We start from the raw sequence: 20,595 nt of genomic DNA on the forward strand, positions 1-20,595 counted from the left end.
GATTGGTCCTAGAACAATAGGATCCAAAAGGCAGCAGTCTGATTGGTCCTAGAACAATAGGATCCAAAAGGCAGCAGTCTGATTGGTCCTAGAACAATAGGATTCAGAATGCAGCAGTCTGATTGGTCCTAGAACAGTGCAGCAGTATGATTGGTTGGCAGGAACCACCCAATCATGCTCCAGATAGAAGTGAATCCACAACCTGATTGGCTTACAGTAGAATTCCGGAATTAGCCAATCATGTGCAGCCCATTGTGTAAATAATGTATATAAAGCAGATGCTTGAGGGGACTTTCATTCATTCCTCCTCACCACTATGAGCTGAATAAAGAGCATGAAATCACTTTGCGACTCTGAGTATATTTCAGGGCCCAACTCATTTTTAAAGCCATAAAACAGAATCATAGAGATTGCTTTTTTTTTTTAAAGCAACAATGATACAAGCGAGATTAAACCACATTTCTAACACCATGTATGCTTTGACCCTTAGCATTGCTAAGGCTTAGCAGTTATGCAGCACTGAAAAATTTCTGCTCTCAATGATGCTTCTGGCTCTGTGCTACATCACCCCATAGGGAAATATGGGTATCTGCTCTGTGGACTTCTCCCAATACTATATGTAATGGAATACTAATGGAACTTCCTTCATTATACAAATAGCAGTATTATGGACATAGTGAGATACTACAAAATTTGCAGAAGCAGTACTGCACAATACTAATGGCAAGCCTACTGACATACCTTGTCCTAGGAAGGTGAATTTGAGGCCCTGCAGCTCCCTCTGTTGTCCACATGTGAAGAAGCTTGCACTGGACATTTTTTCAGGGTGTTTCTCTGCCAGTTTCCCTCTCCTGCAGCCAATATTGCCTGCTCAGAGTCTTCATATTACAGCATAATTTATTTTTTGAACTGCCAAATTCATGCACACTAACTTTGCTGGGATGCGTGTGTGCGCACGACTGGGAACTCGACTTCTCGAAGGGACAGTAAGGTAAAGGTGAAGGACCGCTGGAGGGTTAAGTCCAGTCAAAGGCAACTATGGGGTGCTGTGCTGATCTCGCTTTTCAGGCCGAGGGAGCCGGTGTTTGTCCACAGACAGATTTCCAGGTCATGTGGCCAGCAGGACTAAACCGCTTCTTAAGCTGGAACATCCCCTATATCAGATTTGGCTAATGTGTGACCTGGCCAGGTGATCCCTGGCCATTGGCCATGCTGGTTGGGACGGATGGGAGTTGGAGTCCAACCCATCTGCAGGGCACCATGTTGGCCTAGACCCACAGTCAGCTTAATCATGTATACTCAGATCTGAGCCCCATTGAGTTCAGTGTGATTTACCTCCAGGTAAGTGTTCATGGGAGAATGAACTGAATGTATTCTCACCCTGCTCCTGGCTGATGTGTTCATTTATCCCACATCACCTCTGGTAAACAGGCTTTGTGGATTCTTATATTGTTTCAAAAAACCGCAAAACTTGTTTGACCAAATGCAACTGTGGGATGAAAGATATGTGTGAACCAAATGCAACTGTGGGATGAAAGATATGTGTGAACCCATGGGGGAATCAAAGTCTCTATCAAACTACTCTTAAAAACTAAGAGGAGCTTTACTATGCTCATGAAAATAAGTTTTGTTTTAGTGGGATTGCATTTGGATGGTGATGTTTACAGATACTCTGACATGTGTGTAATTTTTTGTAGCTGTATGGCTATGGAGATCTGATAGTTGTGACAACTCTATGCTGTCACTATCAACTCTGTGCTGTATGTTTGCCTTGAAATAGCACAGCCTGCTCTTACGGCTGCAGTTCAAGAATCAACTAAACAGGAGGTTGGCAAAGCATTGATTTATGCGTCCTGGCATTTTTAAATTTTATTTTATAGTAGCCTATGGGCTGAGCTTGCTCAGCTACCAGCCAGAAACATGGATTGGTCTGGCATGTGTGTTGCTGTTTGTCTGCCAGTTTGCCAGCCATGATGAGAGTTCCAGACATGTGGAAGGGCAGCCAGAGAACACAGAACCACAGGCGGCTTTGTGCGCAGAGCTAACTTCATAATATTGGAGCTTCAGCGCAAGATAAGAGGCTGCCTGCCCTCATCCAAGGCCTTCCGGCCTCTTCAACTGCCGCAAATCTTTTTTGCAACTGATTTATGTAAGAAAGTTCTTAGATAACGAGTCTGACAAAAATAAAATCCACCCATTCTTTCTCACACAGATCTGAAGTACTCATTACTATATTTTTCCGTGTATAAGACGCCCCCATGTGTAAAACTCCCCCTAATTTTTGGGACTCAAAATTAAGAAAATGCAGTATGCACTATCCATGTATAAGACGACTCCTTATTTTAAACTTCAGAAATTTAGGAAAAAATATAGTCTTAAACATGGAAAAATATGGTATACTACCCGTTTTTTAAATGATCTTGTGAGATTTTTTTCCAACTTAAGCCAGGTTGAAACACATATGTTCCCATGTTATACTGATTTATTACCCAGCATAGGGGCCAAAGTAGTTACTTATTATATGAATTCGGTACCCTGCTGTTCAGTTAAAACTTTCAGAGCAGCTTGAGAGCAGTAAATAAAATCAGCAAACATGTTATAAAAAAAATTAAAATTCAGTTGTAATTGAAAGAAAAAGAAACTCTTGAAAAGCCTGGATAAATTAAAATGATTTTATCTGGTCATCAATCTCATTTTTTGGGGTGGGGCACTTTATGCATTACCATAAAAGAATAACTACATCACCTCAAAATGATAAAAGCGGGTTCATTTTTGCATTAATCTAAATACATTAATTTATAAGTATAGTTACAAAATTGTTGTAATTTAAACTAGGGTTTGCTGCCCTTTGGCCCCCCAGATAGTCCCTTGCCATTGGCACTACTGGCTGGGGCTGATGGCAGCTGAAACACACCGTCTCTCTCTCCATTGCAGGGGAGTCTGTGCCCAGGTGACCTCTGTGCTTGCTCAGCCCCTGCTAGCCTTTTCCATGGGCACAGCCTTTCAGTCAGAAAAGTCTCCTCAGCGCCAGGCAGGCATCCCTAGGGAGGGCATTCTGGAACTGGTGGCCACCACAGAGAAGGCCAAGGGGAAGTCGATTTCCTTGTTACCCAAAAGCCATCTTGCTGAGCTTAAGCAGAGGAGCTATAGTGCACAAGAACTGCTTTACTATTTCCCCTCTGATTACTTTTCTGCCCAAATTTCTTTCCCCAAGCTTCTGTTCAATGAATGGGAGAAGAGACGTTGCTATGGCCTCTTCCCCCTCTCCACTTAAGACTACAGCCTCTTGCATGGGGGGGGGGGAAGAACCTTAGTTAAGTATATTTATTTACTTGATTTAGGGGGGGCAGACACCCCCTGCTCCCCCTGGCTATTCCCATGGCCTCTTGCAGCTGATTTTCATTGAGGTGGGGGGAAAGCTGTGAGACTGCCATGTAAAATCTAATGTGGCTCTAAATAATTTCTGAAACCACATTCACAAGTCTAGTCTTTTTTCTAAATAACGTGTTATAAGAATTTTAAGGTCTTAGATATATAATAAATGTTCATCAATGTGCCAGGCAGGCACGTACATGAGTGTGTGAACCGCGTGTCTGGAGCAGCGCAGGGGGACAGTCCTGAAAGCATTTTGACTCCCAAGCTGACCAAGTGTTTCTCTGCAAGGAGGGAGGAGGTGAAAGAAACCTTCCCATTGTCTCGGGAATTAGGTAATTGCCATCTCAAAGGAATGGCCGGACCACCAGAAAAGGCAATCAGATAAGGCATTATCAGATAACTTGGCAGACAGGAAAAACAGCAACATTCAAATTTCTGTTGTAGACCGCCTTTTCTGTGATGTAGGTGTGCTGTTTGTGGGGGGTGGTCTTGGGCTACACCCCTTCTGTGATGTATGTTTGGAGAGGTGGTCTGGAGCTCCAGGGAAGGGAATTTCAACATGGATATATAAGGCCTTGTGCGCCATTGTTTGAGGTCCTCCTCCTCTCTCCTGCGGGTGAGGGGAGCACCCTGTTGCAACAGTTGAATAAAGATCAGGCTTACGAGCTGCTTTGCTTCTCAATATTCTCTGGTTGGTCTCTGTTATTTTCTCCTACTGATAGAGAACCTACAAAAGGTCTCTATATGGGCTCTTGGGTACCCCATAAGGGGAAAGGAGCAGGTTTTTTTTTACTTATCTCAAATGTAAACACTTTGTGATAGCTTGATGGCCCTGAATGTTTCTAATGGCCTGGTTCACTACTTTGAGGCACTGAAGTGTGCAGCATCCCCAAGCTCCTTGGGCTGGAGGCTGAATAAAACAGCATCTTGGTGGAAATAAGATGTATGCTAACCCAGAGACAGAGCCGGCATGAAGCAGAGGTGGAGAAACGGCTACTGTCTTTCGCAAAGCAGGATTGGGGGTGTGTGTGCGAGTGGGACTGATGTAGACTGTTTTGCAAAATATTTTAATACTCCTAACAAGGAAAATAAAGGCAGACCTTGGGATTTCTAACCACTCAGGGAATTGTGGAGGGCAAAATGGTTCTTCCAGTAGTTTGTTCAGTTCCTCTTAGGAATATGGGGAGGTCAAATCTCTTTCTTTCTACACAGGTTATTGTAATGAATAAACCATATAGCAGGTTAAAACACCTTTACCCGCTTTGTCTTTTGCCTAGAAATTGACCCTCCCAGGAATGTCCGTGTGTCAGATGTAACACAGTCCAGTGGATTGGTCACATGGACACCACCTGATGCTCAGATCAGTGGCTATCTTATCACCTATCGGGAACCAGATGGTACTATCAAGGTAAGTCTGTAAATTGCTATGTGAGCAAATGTAAGATTAGCTAAGCCAACAGTTCAAAAATGCACAAGCTTTCCACCTATGAACCCAGATTTGATACAGAGATTCACTACATATGCTTTGCATTTAATGTTTTTAAGTTATATGGAAAGTTTGTACAGGTGGCATAACTGTAAAGCAACACTGAATCATCCTGAAGATTTGGCATGTAGCCACTATATAGCCAGGGGCCCCCTTTTGCCTCATTTTAGTTTTGAAAATGTCCAGCCCACACACAAGATGGTTTATGATATACAATGATAATAAGGCATTAAAACCACATAAAAGCAAATTATAGAAACAGCAGTTATAAAAGCAATCTTGAAATGCAGCCTAGAGATAAAACAGTATTTTTAACAGCCTTTTAAAAAGCAGAAAAAGAACAGTTGATTTCAGAGATTAAAAGTGAAGCTTTTAATTTGACTTGCCCCATCCTTGTGTTTTGGGAATATAAATACAGCCTATTCCCTTCAAATACTGGATCTTATTCTATGAATACTATGAACTATGAACCTCAACTGTTGTTCACCGAGTACTGTGTGCATCTGACTTGCTCCTCTAGGAAGGCCAGTCTGTGTTTTTTTGGATCCTGTGGAATCAATTCCAATCAGCCCAGCCAGCATGCCTGATGGTCAGGGATGATGGAAGCTGCAATCCAGCAACACCTGGAGGGCCACGTGTTCCCCTACCCTCCTCTAGAAAAACTGCATTTTTCACTTCCCCATGGATCACAACCATCCTTGGGTAGCCAGTCATCTCTCTTCCTTCCTCTTACAGGGTTTGGGTGGAAGGTCAAGAAGGGCTGGAGCCAAATTGTCAATGAAATGTAATTTTTGCCTCTCTTTTTTCTTTTGTGTGTCAGGAAGTGCGGTTAGGTCCTAATGAGGAAAGGTTTGTCCTAGAAGGCCTTACTCGAGGAACCAAATACACCATACATATCATGGCCTTTAAGGGAGACCGCTGGAGTCGAAAAACAACCACCACCTTTTCTACAGGTAGGCTTTGGGAACTGCGGTAAAACTTCCTCGACCTGTTGTTCAAGATGGTGCTTGCCCTCAAAATGGGTCACGTGGCACTGCCAGCTGAATCTGTGTTGATCTTCTGAGGATTTTTTGTATTATGAAGGCTTGGAAAGAGGCCAGGAGTTCAAGGAGTAGGTCAGTCTGGTCTCAGGGTTTGGATCTGAAATTTCAGGATTTTAGCCGCCTTCTAGGGGTCTCCAGGGGAAGAAGTAATTTGCACCACACCGAATTATAGTAGGAAAATATGTGACTGAAAACCATAATCACAAATCATACACATTCATTTTTATAACCAAGTATTTCATGATGTCATCAGGAGCAGAATGGAACGCAAATTGAGCTCAGATTAAACTTAATATAGTTTTGTTTGCCAAACCCAGTACTGAATTGAGCTGAGGGAATGTGCCCATCACCATCTAACATGTATTTTTGCTTTGAGAGGTTGAACTCCTGTTTCTGGTGATCTGAGAAACATTATGGGTGTATTTAATAGAATCCTAAGATCAATGTCTTAATAGCCTATTCTGAAGACATTCTAAATTTGATGATTTTGCACATCAGATTTGAATAGTAATAGTGGAATAAGTTTTAACAGGTCAAGAACTGGCAGCACTTTCAGATCTTACATAGTAATTTCAAAGTACCACATACATGTTGTCCAGTTTTTAATTTTCCATAATGTAGATGTGACTGCTGAGCCCCTTAACTGGAAAGTAAACTCAGTTATGAGGCTGATCATCAAGACACCAGTTAGGAAGAGCTCATCTGTGGTGAGCAAGAAGGACTTTTGTTTTAGCTTATACCTGAGACATTTTTTGGCAAAACGAATTCAAGGATGCTAACCATCTGTGAAGCCTCAACAGAGAATGAGATGGGAGAATCTTATCATCAGCTCAGAGATGACCAGAAAGTAGGGACCCTGTTTTAATTCAGATGTTTACATCATTATTAAATAAGTTTAAAAGGTGAGGCTCCAGTATAAAGCCTTGTTTGATGCTACTAGATTTGGGAATACAGTGGAAGAAGAGTTCAGTGTGATGAAATCTTACATTCAGACTGGTGTTTGAATATAACATCCTTACACAAAATGGCAAGAGGTTTGGGCATTTGATAATTTGTTGAACAATCAATGTGTGCTGATGGAGCCAAAGGTAACCTTAAAGTTGACAAAAGCTACAAAAAATTCATTTTTTAAAATGTTGGCATACTTAAGAATTAAGTGGGCAAGCACAAAACAGTTGTCTAATAACAAGTAGACAGCTTTAAAGCTGGATTGTTCAGAAAATCCCTTCTTTGAACTTAAACAGGAGTATTTTCCATGTAGATTTATGAAATATACTCGGAGTCCTGCAATGATTTCATGCTCTTTATTGCAACTTGTAAAACCGTGATTGAATTTCCCCCCAAACCTCAGGCTTTTATATATATTATTTACACAATGAATCCCGGCTGATTGGCTGATTCTGCTTCCCTCCTGGAGCCTGATTGGTCTTCTCCTGCAAGCCAATCAGTTGTTGCATTCTAGGATCCTACTTGCCTATTGCTCTAGGATCCAAGCTTAGTACATAACAATTTACTATAATATCTATCCATTTATTTGGTCTTTGTGAGTTCATGACTCAAGTGAGATTTGAAGTGGGAGCTCACAAGTCATGCTGGGTTATCTGCTACACTGCCTCAACTCAGAAAGATATATGGACAAAGCCATCAGGGTCACAGACCTACTGTTCATTTGATTGGATTCTCCATTCTTCATTTGCTCCCTGAGAAGCATATAATCTGAAAAACTGACAGTGGGAAAAACAGTAAGAGACCCTTGTTTGGAGAGATGGCTATAAGCAAACACAGCTAGACATAAATGCTGTGCAACCCTATGCATGTCTTCTCAGAAATAAATCCTATTGCACTCCATGGGATTTGCTCCCAGGTAAGTGCTGGAAGTGACAGAGTGCTGATCAGTTTGCACTGCAGGCTGATGTAACTGCATGAGAAAGAGCAGACAGAGAGAGGAAACTCCAGACTTCCTAGGCTGTCCTCCTTTTGTTGACCTTCCTTCAGACGGATAATCTTAGGGTTGGTGGTTTCCTTTCCTACTCACCTTCCTTCTCCTTCATGCCTCCCTGATGACTTTGAGCTCTCCTTCTTGAGGTGCAAAAGCAAGGACCGCTTCTTGCATCTCCATTGTAGGTAGATAGAATTAGAGATATCTCTGGTCGAGCATGCATTTCTGGTAACAAATATTGGCTTGCTTCTTTTCCTAAACTCAGTGTGTCTCAGTGTGATTGTATGCAGGGTAAAGTGTGCTCCTCCAGCAGGGATTCTATATCCAGTTCAGTTTCTGCTGGGTGTTCCAAACAAATGCTAACAGTAAATATGTACAGGCTGGCAGCCTTAGCCTTGGTTTATGAAACTGCTTTTGATCGTGTTCATGCCTCCCTTTGGGTCCCCCTGCCCTCTGCCATTCATGGTCTGTGTAGGATAGGGGATAGATTTATTTGGCCTAATCTTGCTCTTTCCGACACCAACTGAAATTCAGCTATCAATTGAAATTTGCAGTTGTCCAAATTTTGCAAAGCAGTTGTGAAAACAAAAAACCGTATATATAAAAAAGGGAGAGTGCACAAAAATGCACACATTAGTGAAAATAATGCATAAAATGCATTTGATTAAGCTGTGTGCAAAAATGTGTATTAGGAGGAAGGCACAGAAAATGCATGTGAACTTGCATACAAATTCCCCCTCCCCAACATTTTTGCAAACTGATGCAGAAAGGGAGCAAACTGAACTTAAGAATGGAAAACTGGAAAATCTAGAGAAACGGTTGCCCTGGCCTCCTTTATATTGCTGTGCTGTACAAATATTCTTTGTTTTTCATCTTTCTTTTTGAACTTGCTCACTTGGCTTTTCCCCTCCTTTGCTCCTGCAGTCAGTTTGCGCTATCCCTTCCCTGCGGACTGCAGCCAGACCCAGGAAAACGGACACTCTGCCAGCGGCATGTACACCATCTACCTGAACGGTGACGTCAACAGACCCCTGCAGGTGTACTGTGACATGGCCACTGATGGAGGCGGATGGATAGTGAGTTCTGCTCTTAAACAGCTCTATTTTCAATCCTTTCACAAAGCACTCATGCAACAGATTTGGCCCTTTTCACCAAGGGGAATGAGGCAGCATACTATCACTTGGTGGTCATATTGCAACCAACCACACCAAAAGCATACTTGCCTCTGCAGGACCTGCACCAAAATTCAGACAGTATTGTGGGGGATGAGGTGAGTAGCAGCATGCAGGTCAAAGCACAAACCCCTGGAAAGTTAGCAGTGGTAGTCAGAAATGCAACAGGTACAAGGTAGGGTCTTCATATGCTTCAAAAAGCCTCCCTTGACATTTCCTTGTTAGGGTTGAGTGGATGTCCTGCATGGCTTTCCTGTTCTTGCTTGTGGGCTGGTTCTGCCCCTTGGTTTCCTCTTTTCTGCATTATCATTTAACCAGGATAATTTATAATTTGGGAACTGGTTTCTCCACACTGTTTACTTCGTCTCTCTCCCCTCCCTGCCTTTACAGCTTACTGATATGCATGAGTTCATGCACACAATGGTTAATACTCTGCACAAAAAGGAATATTGGTGAGACAAGGAGTTCCTTTTCCTCCTGTGAATTATTTAATAACCAGATGTGCTTGAGCTCATTGATAACCTGTTGAAGTGGGGGGAGAGAGGAGAACCAAAAGCTGCATAGAGCTGCACAGGTGCCAAAGAAAGAAAGAAAGAAAGAAAGAAAGAAAGAAAGAAAGAAAGAGTGGACCACAAAGGCATTGGTGTTACTCCACAAACAAAATGGAGATATTCAGATGGGGAGAATTATATAATTCATGGTCAAATTAAGTTGGCCTCATCAGGTTAGGTATTTCTTATTGTGCCTGTTGTTTGAGCCTTCTTATCTTCAGTTTCCATCTATCATCCTATCATTGGTGTTCTGTGTTCAAGGGACCAGACCTATCACTTGGCTTTTGTTTGCTTTCGCAGGTGTTTCAGAGACGGAACACAGGGCAGCTGGATTTCTTTAAGCGCTGGAGGAATTACGTTGAAGGCTTTGGAGACCCTGCTGGGGAATTTTGGCTTGGTACTGTATCTGCATTCTGTATGTGACCAGGGAAGGGTGCCACAGGTTTTGTAAAAAGTGCCGCTGCTCGTGCATATATAGTTATCTGGTCTTTCTGGCCAGTGCTATGGATAGGTGAGCTCAGTGGCTTAGGGTGGGCAGGGCGAGAGGGGCTGTGGCCCCGGGTGCAAGATTTGTAGGGGCGCAACTGCCAGTATCGCCAACTAGTTGCACTGGAGAAGATGCACAATAGAGGGAGTGGGAAGGAAAGGAACCACAAAAAGGAGGGGGGTCTCTTTCTCAGTGCTTTATTTCTTTTGTTTCAATTGGTGGATGCTGCTGTTGCTGCCGACACCCACAAAAGTCCTTCTCCCCTGGATGCTTGTGTGTGGGTCTTCAGCTCTTGGGTGGGTGCACTGGCAGTGCCAAGCAGCAGAAGCCTGTCTGTGCTGGAGGACTCTTCAAGCTGCTCCCTTCACATACAAATCAGTTGCCAGGAGCTGATCAGGTAGAGGAGAGGAAGGGCAAGCAGAGGGAGAGGAGAGATTGGAAGAAATTTAAAGACTATCTACAGAAATATTGTAAAATTAATGAATGTTAGAATGATGTTGGATAGAAATTAAGTGGTTTCCAGCTGTAATGCTTTAAGAGAATATGAAAAAAGGGTTATAAATAGGTAAAAACATAATTAAAGTGATGTTGGATTGGAAATAAGTGGTATTAGCAACAAAGTTAATAAGAATATGCAAAAATGAATTGATAATGGATGAAAATACAGAGTTATAAAATGTTAAGATATAGAGTTAAGATAAATGAAAGAGGGTAAGGATTTGCTGATTTGATTATTTAAATGGGAATACAAGAAGGGGAGGTGTGAGGAGGTCAAAGAAACAAGCAAATGAGTTTTAAGTTATGAAAAATGGAATTGTTTTTAATTTTTCTTATTTTTTCTGTGTTTTTGTATGTTGTATCTTTATTTTTCTTTTTTCTTTTATTATGTGTTCTTGCATATTTGTTTCTGTAAAACTTCAATAAATATTTCTTTAAAAAAAAAGAGGGAGAGGAGAGATTGGAGAGGAGCCAGGGCTCCAAGCAGGAGCACACACATCTAGTGAGTCCCCTGCAAGAGCTGCATCTGAGCTGCCATTGCCACCTCTACCTTTGTCCCCGCTGCCTCCAAGCTACCCTGCCTCACCGCTCAAGTCAAGCTGGCTATCAGGCTGCCCCGGCCAGCCAGCTTGCGCTTGGCTCAGGTTGGCAGAGCAGGTGCAGGGAGCAGCCCCCATGCAGCAGGAGAGGTGAAGGCATATTGCCTCCGAAGAGCTCTCGGAATGCATTTATGTTGCAAAAGCAATGGGTGGAGTTCAGCTACGTTTACTCTGGATGTACTGAAATTTATAGCTTTGTCATGAAAACTTTCTGGCTTTGTTGCCTGGAAATATTTCTTACTGGCCACGGACAATTGGAACTGTGGTTGTCTGCAAACTTACTCTGGACTGTTTCTTTCAGGCCTTGAAAAGCTGCATCAGCTCACCAGTAGCGCCCCCGTTCCCTATGAACTGAGGGTGGATTTACGAACGCACAATGAGTCTGCCTACGCCGTCTACGACCTCTTCCAGGTGGGCTCCAGCAGGGAGCGATACAAGCTCTCCGTGGGGAAGTACAGAGGCACCGCTGGTAAGGAAAACGTTATTTGGCTTGCAGTATCGTGTGTAGTGTTAACGGAAAAATCCGCGGGCTCCCTTGGACAAAAACAAAGACACCAACCAGGATAACTTGGAGCAAAACAGCAGCCTGTAGGTTTGGCCTTTATTGATCTGTTGCAACAGGGTGCTCCCCTCACTTGCAGGAGAGAGGAAGGACCCAGAAAAAATGGTGTGCAAGGCCTTATAAAGACTTTTGAAATTGCCACCCTGTAGATCAAGACCACCCCCAGAAACATCATACATACATCACAGAAAGGAGGGGTTGAGGGAGGAGTTGTGGTGGTAACCTGAGTGTCCTGTCACCTGGCTGGTTCCTCCTTTCCCCCTCCCCATGAGTACTTTCCAGGTGACAGAGGGGAGTTGGCAGTTTCCTGCCCCCAGAGGGAAGAGCTGATTATTGTCCTTTGTTCCAGTCCGTGCTGAATCCACTCCCATATGCAAGTTCTTTGTGATCTTGATGGTCTTCTGTCTGGGACCATCAGGGTTGGCATAGCAACTGGGCAGGGCTCCTGTGTATGTGCTGGTATGCTGAAGGGATTATGGCTGCCCTGTATCAAACCTTCCCCATTTTGTAGTCCTTCCTTCATGGAGTAAAATAAAAGTGGAACGGTGCAAATCCGATGTATGGTTGATTTTCTATGAATTTATAACAGAAGCATAGTGTATGTAGTGTGTGAGTGTGTGTGTGAAGTTTGTACAAACTGAATTATTGGGGGGGGGCGGTTCCTGCGACAGTAGACACTGGACACAGAAGCAGTGAGACACCCTTCACTGGGTGGAGCTAACTAACTTGTCAGGTGTTAACATGGCCAGAATCGAAATAATTTATGTACTGACCTGGTGCTCTGCTGCTCTTCTGGGCCACAGCACTCATTGGCCACAGCCAGCACATGGTGCTGAAGTCCAAAACAGCTGGAGGGCACCAGGTTGGAGAAGGCTGGTTTAACAGTATAATCTTATAGAAAGCACAAAGCTTTCTTTGCAGTTCTTCCCCATGAAATCACTTTATGACCTGTGTACAAAGAGAGAGATATACATGTGTGGTTTTATAGATGGAGCAAAACCACACCTGTGTGCTATATACATAAGTGGGAGTGTGTGTAAAGAGACAACACTAGCACAGACAATATAAATTTTATGCCTAAATTGAGTATGACCCTGGCACTTAAGGAGCCTGTAATATTTTTGCATTACCCTTCCAACAAAAATCATTATTCCCTTTAGTAGGTGATATAGCATGTTGACAGAAAAACATCTTTGCCACCTTTCTCATACTCCAGTCGTGTTTGTTGACTTCATTAGTGTAACAATTTCTCAACTTCCCAAAAGCCACTCCTCTGTCAGAAGGGATACCTTTTGGTGCCTCAGTGGTAGGTGCTATGCAGAGATTTATTACTAGCTATTTATTCGCTTCATTATTAGTTACTCCTTTAACTGTGCACTCAGAAGTATGCCCAGCTCAGAAGAACAAAAAGGGGCCATTACAGAATCCTGCAGTAGCAAATTCCCCATAATACTTTTAATAATTTACTGCCAGTATGTCTATATAATCATGCAGGTTTACTAGCAGTGAATAAAGTCCACTGTCAGCTGACTACATTTCCAACATCCATCTAAGCTGCACATTTATGCAGGAGAAGCCGATGCTGATACAAATCTTGTATAGTTGGCCATTTGTGTTCTCTCATTTTAGCAGTAGTTGTGTAGTTGAGAAAAGTTATCTTGCATTTCTGATTCCTCTAGGCAGGCTTTCGCAGCTCTTATTTCAGGTACCCAGGTGTACTTGGGTTTTAATGAAGCCAGGATCCCCGTAGTCCTAATGCTGCCTTTCTCCCCCCAATTCAGGGGATGCCATGACTTACCACAATGGTTGGAGATTTACCACCTGGGACAGGGACAGCGACATCGCTCTCAGCAACTGCGCCATCACACATCACGGTGGCTGGTGGTATAAGAACTGCCACTTGGCCAATCTGAATGGCAAATATGGCGAAGACAAGCACAGTGAGGTGAGTACTACGCACTCTGCCCAGCAGATGTGAGGAACCTTTGGCCCTCCAAAAGCTGCTGAACCACGACTCCCATCATCCCTGGCCGTTGGCCGTGCTGGCTGGCGCTGCTGGTAGTTGTAGTCAGCAACACCTGGAAGGCCACAGGTCCCCACACCTGCTGCATGGTTCTCCTTTTATATATCAGGTGTGCGATTTTCCCCCCAAGTGCCTGCTAAAATGCTGGCAACATGAGGCACTTCCCTGCGGTTGTCATTAAAAGTTTGGAACTGCCTTACCTGTCTCACAAATGGAATGGAAACTCTTTCTATTCTGCCATCTCTTAACTCTGAATTTATGTCAGGAGTTGTTATTCCTTGGGCTGCAATGTTTGATTTGTTTTTTCATTGGATTCATCCATTAAAACATTTTTACACATGTCTACTCAAATGTGAGCCCCACGGACACTTATTCCCATATAGGATTGCAGTATTAGGTTTTCTCATACAGTTGTTAGGAAAATCTGAAAACTGAAATTCTCACAACTTAATCACGAGCACAGACTCCCGCCCCCTGAATATGTCAGAAAATGGCTGCTGAGGTCTGGAACAAAGAGCCTGAAAGATGGGAAGATGAGCCCTTGTGCACTTTTGCCGCATTTCTGCTGAAAAGCACATTGCAGCAGATTTATGGAGAAAGAGGCGCCACAGAGCAGTGCAGTGCCTTAGTGGTTTAGAGACAACTATGACTCAGGAAAGGCTCTTCCTCCCCAGGTTGAATCTCACAGCCAGGTGGTAGCCTTTGGCAAGCTCTTCCTGCACAAAGAATAAGAGGCTAATAAGAGTGACCTACCTTGCTATATTACAAGACAGTGTATGTGAAATGCTTTGATCACTCAGAATTACTATGCTCAAAAGTATTGCACACTTTTCTTCCTCCTCCTCCTCTTTCCACCCTTCCTCATACAGAGACAAGAATAGCTAACAACATTCATAAAATGCAGGATAAAAGTGAAATTAAAACCACAATTCACAGTAATACATGATAACAATAGGATATGACATCAGTGTTCAAGCCAGTGGAGCAGGAAACATTTTAGACAGTTAGACAAACAGAGGTTCTCCATCTGTGCTCTGAAGACCTGCAAAAATAAGCTGGTGGGGGCACTCTGATCTGGAGAGACTTTCATAGATGGGGTGCATGGCAGTTTATCAAAAGGTTTTGGGGACTGGATCTAATCCATGGGGCTGTTGAGGCAGCTAGACTGGTGACAGGGAGTGGCCACTGAGACCATATAACACCGGTCCTGAAAGACTTACATTGGCTCCCAGTACGTTTCCGAGCACAATTCAAAATGTTGGTGCTGACCTTTAGAGCCCTAAACGGCCTCGGTCCAGTATACCTGAAGGAGCATCTCCACCCCCATCATTCTGCCCGGACGCTGAGGTCCAGTGCCGAGGGTCTTCTGTTGGTTCTCTCATTGCAAGAAGCGAAGTTACAGGGAACCAGTCAGAGGGCCTTCTTGGTAGTGGCACCCGCCCTGTGGAATGCCCTCCTACCGGGTGTCAAAGAGAAAAACAACTACCTGACATTGAGAAGACATCTGAAGGCAGCCCTGTTTAGGGAAGTTTTTAATGTGTGACATTTTAATGTATTTTTAATCTTTGTTGGAAGCCATCCAGAGTGGCTGGGGAAAGCCAGCCAGATGGGTGGGGTACAAATAAATTATTATTATTATTATTATTATTATTATTATTATTATTATTACTATTACTACTACTATTTTACTATTATTATTATACATAACAGTAATTGAAAAATAATATGGTTGAAATGGTATTATTTCTACTATAAACATGGGCAGGAGTTTTAATTTTTGCCCACAGATTCAAGAAGTTTCTTTGGCATGCAAAAGATCCCAGGTTTAATCCCTGGTGTTTCCAGTTAAGAGCTGGAAAAGACTCTTGCCTGAAGCTCCAGAGAACCACAGCCAGGCAGTCGACAAGGACAAGCCTCCAGTGGTCTGACTTGGTATAGCTCAGGGCAGTGTCCTTTGTTCCGGTGTGATGCTTGATTACTTGTTTTTCTCTTTCCAGGGAATTAACTGGGAGCCATGGAAAGGCCACTTGTTCTCCATCCCTTACACCGAGATGAAGTTCCGTCCACGCTCACACCCAATCTTGGGTAGAAAAAGGAGATCTCTAGCAGGGAAGGAACCCAGGGTTTAAAAGGGATGAAATGTGGTGCTTGTCAAGTGAAACATGGTGATGCGTTATCATGTAACCATGTGATGTTGGGCTGCTTATTTTAGTACATTTATAATCGCATACAACTGGTTACAGGCTTCCTCAGAAGAATTATCTGGTTTAATTGGTTGGGATCAGCACAGAACCTGCACTGCACTGTGGGTGCAATTTGAAAAGAATAAGGTAGGAGACTAAGGGCTGGCTCAGAATTCTTCTTCTTGTGGAGGGCCATGTCTATCGAGGCTCCCTCTGCTTGTAGTGGCCTCTGGTTCTGACAGCTACCATGGATCAGGAAGGACCATTCCAGACCTCCAATTGTTCCATGACAAGAACTTCCCCCACAGCAGGATCTTGCTTTTCCTTGCCAGAGAAAACAAAGAAGTCACCACACCATCTCTTTTCCTTCTTTGCTCTGTCTCTCGGGTGCTTTGCTTATTCCGCTCAACAAGGACCCGATTGGTCTGCTGTGCTCTGATTTCTGAGATGTAGCTTTGCAAAACCCAAGGTGCTAATTTAACATATTTTTCTATCCATGGTGTTCCCTGCAAGACAATAGTCAAGTCACCAAAAGCCAACAGTATCAAACTCTCAAGCGCTGCTGAGAATGATGCGGTTGTATCTCAAAGATGCCTCTCCTAAATAAAGCACGACTTTTGCTCTTTTTCAGGGCTGACCCTGTCCATGAGGCAAGGTGAGGCAAGAGCCTCAAGTGGCAAAAGCCATGAGATGGGGCCCCACCCTGCCGCCAGAGAAGTGGCAGCAGCACTGGTTTCTGGCTAGATCTCACCGAATCTCACATGATCTCACTGAAATATTGCAAGATCTCACAGAGCAAGTGAGATCTCACTGGAAGCCAGCACTGCTGTGCAACGCAGATGAGGCAGGCTTCAGCAGGGACCGGGGGGGGGCATGGGGGGGACACGTTTCCGTTTCACCTCAAGCAGCAAAGCAGAATGCGTTGCCCCTGTTCGTTCTTGTTCCTTGGCTCTATTCCCATGTGAGAAATTGTTTCATCCCCTTTTCTCCCACCCTCTTTTCACTTGAGAAATTGTTTCTGTACTAAGTCACAAAACTGTACCATTTCATACTACAAGTGTTCCTCCATATCCTCCTGCCCCAAATGCCTTGCTAAGGGGAACAGTCCTCTCAGACATGTAGTTTTCTATGCGCAGAGATATTGTGCTATGGAGAAGCATGCAGTCCTTTTAAGCCTCTGTCTGCAGCCTGAAGTGACTCAGCCCTAAGTTTGCCAAGCCATGTGTAAAACTTTAGTTAGAGCACCACCTAATGTTGATTTCAAGTATGACTAAAAGGGGGCTTATAGCAAGTCAGTATTTCTAATGTTGTATATATGCTTTACTAGGGGATGCGCTCCTACTTGTTCTACTCACCAACACATTCACCCCCTCCAGCTTCCCCTTCCCACCCTATTCAACTGCTAAGCTCATTTTTCACCTTCCCAACACCATTTCTGAAGCCACTTCTCTCTTTTGTTCTGCAGTTCTGCTTTGCACACCTGTTTTCACCTTTTGCTTTCGTGTCTATACCTCCTCTGCACTCTTTTTCTGCAACCTCCTTGTACACAAACAATCCCCAGAGTAATCTCGTGCATCATCTCTGAGGGAATTTAATATATGATTCCCTGAGGACCTACGCGTGTGGATAAACAAAAGAATCGGCTGGGTACCTGGATTCAAAATTTGGGGCTAGCCTACTGAGAGCCCCAGTAGCAGAGATTAAACTCACAAAAGCTGCAGTACAGCGTTAGGACTATAGATTGTTCATCTGCACACAGCAGCTGACCTCTTTCTACCCCTCTTGCAATGAGCAGACCACACACCTTTAAGTTTCAAATGCTTTACTTAACAGATTCAAGGTCTAAGTCATGCAGTGTTCCATGCAGCAGCAAGGATAATACAGGCAAGAGACCCCTCCATAGAAAATACAGAATATAGTTCCAAACATGTGCTGTAAGCTTTGGAGCAAGCTCACACATCTCCGTCTTGTTACATTATGCACACACACACACACACACACACACACACACACACGTGTGAAGTACAAAGGCTTTACTTTCTCCATTTCCGGGTGTGACCTAGCTGAGTCTATCTAGCAATACAACTCTGTAGTCCTTTCCCCCTCCATGCACTAACTAGTAGTTGTGCATAGTTATGTTTGACTGCAGTGTCCCGCATCTTTCTCCTTCCATACAGGCAACCCCCAACTTGTGCAGGGTTGTGTTCCGGGTCATTGTGCGCTTGTGTGAAATCGCATGCAATTGAAACTCTGACCCCACTCTTTCCTTTTAGTGATGTATTTTATTACCTTTCTGAGTCATTTCCGGGTTTGGTGCTATGTGTGTGATTGCACACATATTGGTCACACCTAAAATGGGGGTTGCCTGCATATTGCAACTATTAAGCATCCTTTTCACCTTCTCTTATGAAGCCACCATCCCCTCTTATGCCAGAACCTTTCGTGTCCCTGCTTTCATCTCCAGTGCCATTCCATCCCTCCTACTCCCTCCTTTTTCGCAATCTCTTTTGCATTTCCCCATTTCCCCTCATGTTCCCCTTCCTACATCATGATAAACTTTGTACCTTTATTCTACCTAATTGTTTAGTTAGAGAAGCTTAACTTCAGTTGATGGATGTGGCACATGTCTAGGTGTTTGCTTGTTAATAAAAATATCTCTTCTAAATTAAATCTGGAACTTCATGTTCATATTTGCTTCATGTGGCAAATATGCTGTATGAAGGTGCTATGAAATATGTGGGGGCTCCACATCCTTTATCTTTCTCACATGAGGCAGCTGAGGAATGGAAGAGGGCAAATAGCCATTTTTTTCCCTGGCAGTGTCCTTCTCATTGTACTCAGACAATAGCAGAAGTTTGAGTAAAGCAGAGATGGAGAGAGAATGGGATGAAAATTGTGGTTTTAAACAACAGCAGAGGTTTGTGTAAGCAGGGATAGATGTACACTGAGGGGTTGGTCTTTAAATCACAAACAAACCAGGTTTAACAAGGAGAAATAGCAGAGATGGGGTCAACCCAGAAGCTAACACAGCAGAGCCTTTCCAAATTCCCTTTTCATAGTTCTCAAATTTTGTTTTAAATGCCATTTTCCCTCCTCACTGGTACTCCTTCCTCACTCTGCTCAAACTTCTGCCATTGTTTAAAACTGCCACATTTTCCCACTCAGTTTTTCTCCATCCCTGCTTTATTCATATCTCTGCTGTTGTTTAAAACCACCATTTCCCTCTCATTGTCTTACCACCACTTTCCCCCTCTTAGTGTCCCTTCCTTCTCAGTCTCATGCCATGGGCCCTGCTGTTCTGCAACTTGCCTTCCCTTTAACCCCCTTCCCAGCCCCGACTTCATGCAAATCCGGGATTGTGATGATTCCCTACATATCCTCCAATGGCTAAGCTGATTTCACGCAATTCCGGTATTGTGGTGCAGCACGATAAATCCTCCAATGGGAGCTGTGCGATGACAGCCTTATAATTTTATGTATATAGGGAGAGAGGAAGATGAGTGTTATGTCTCTCTCCTCCCACTACCAGAATTCTCTCAACAGGATACTCTTAATATTGGTGGAGGGAGTGGTAGGGAAAGATTCTTTTTCTTTAGTAAAAACATAACTTCTCCCTATCACATTTGTGAAACAAAGTTTGTAATCTCTAGTGGTTGTATCGGTTCCAAGTCACAGTGAAAGCAAATGTGGGTCAGTGATTAGATTTCTATCTAGTGGCCTGGTTTTAAATCCCAGCTGGGCCAGGAACACAGAGGAGAGTCTTGGACAAGTGTTTCTTAACTTCCAGTTTAAAAATGGTTATCAGATTTTGGGAGAATGAATAACTACAAAAACTGTTATAAAAACACTTTAAATAACAAATACCGAGAAGTCCAGGAGACACAAATTTCACCAAAACTATACAGGGCCCCAAGTATCTAACTTGTTGGTTTTTTGTTTTTAAATAACTCTTTATAGACAGAAACATAATAGTTTAGTTTTAAAAAAAGCTTTAAATTCTGCTGTAATCAAGTTAGTACTTGTCTTGTTTGCTTCTGCATTCTGCTTAAATTTTATTTTTGACCAGTATGGTTAATTACTTATGCTTGTTAGAAAAAATGTATTTCTATACGATTGCCAATTTTGATACTTACTGTGGATCTTGAAACATTTCAGAAATATTTCACATTGTTTAGCAAAGTTTATAATTTAGCCACAGAATGTGATGGGGAGATCCTTATTACGTATAAATAAAGATATTTTAAAGTTATATTCTTAGAATTCTTTATGCAATCCAACCTACACAGAACATAAAATGGCAGTTTTAGTCTAGAGTTCTTCATGTGTTGTGCAAAGGAGCACACATCTAGTTGAAGCCAATGTACCTGCTGAACTTACATGGTCTCTTGAATCTGAAAGGCGCCCAAATCAGTTGGCCAGTGTCTGCACACATACTCTGTTTTGACAAAACATTTTACACTTGTAAGATAAGCTAAGAGAAGATGATCTGCAACAACAAGTAGACCAGTTTGACTCATGCACAGGAGTTGCTGCAGCACATCAAGAATCGCACGTTGTGGTTGTGATGCTGCACTGAGGTCATGATTTGTGACTATGCCAGTGTGCTAGGCACAGCCACAGCTGAGCATCTGCCCTGGGAGAAGGAGAAGGAGGCAGGCACAGACAACATCAAGGCTT

General features: G+C 43.2%; 1 protein-coding gene across 1 annotated transcript in view; it reads left to right on the forward strand.

Moving 5' to 3' along the window:
- The window catches only part of TNN (tenascin N), a gene marked incomplete at its 5' end in the record, with an annotated part of 36,665 nt that extends 16,498 nt beyond the window's left edge, over window positions 1–20,167 (forward strand). Inside the window, 7 exons of the mRNA XM_083620035.1 lie at window positions 4,653–4,783; window positions 5,682–5,814; window positions 8,768–8,919; window positions 9,867–9,963; window positions 11,452–11,619; window positions 13,494–13,657; window positions 15,733–20,167. Of these exons, the coding sequence (XP_083476161.1) occupies window positions 4,653–4,783; window positions 5,682–5,814; window positions 8,768–8,919; window positions 9,867–9,963; window positions 11,452–11,619; window positions 13,494–13,657; window positions 15,733–15,864 (977 nt within the window). The 3' untranslated portion in view covers window positions 15,865–20,167. The remainder of the gene's footprint in view (window positions 1–4,652; window positions 4,784–5,681; window positions 5,815–8,767; window positions 8,920–9,866; window positions 9,964–11,451; window positions 11,620–13,493; window positions 13,658–15,732) is intronic.
- Between the last annotated feature and the right edge of the window lie 428 nt (window positions 20,168–20,595).

The sequence above is a fragment of the Podarcis filfolensis genome, assembly GCF_964270895.1.
Source record: "Podarcis filfolensis genome assembly, chromosome: 6".
Lineage (NCBI taxonomy): Eukaryota > Metazoa > Chordata > Lepidosauria > Squamata > Lacertidae > Podarcis > Podarcis filfolensis.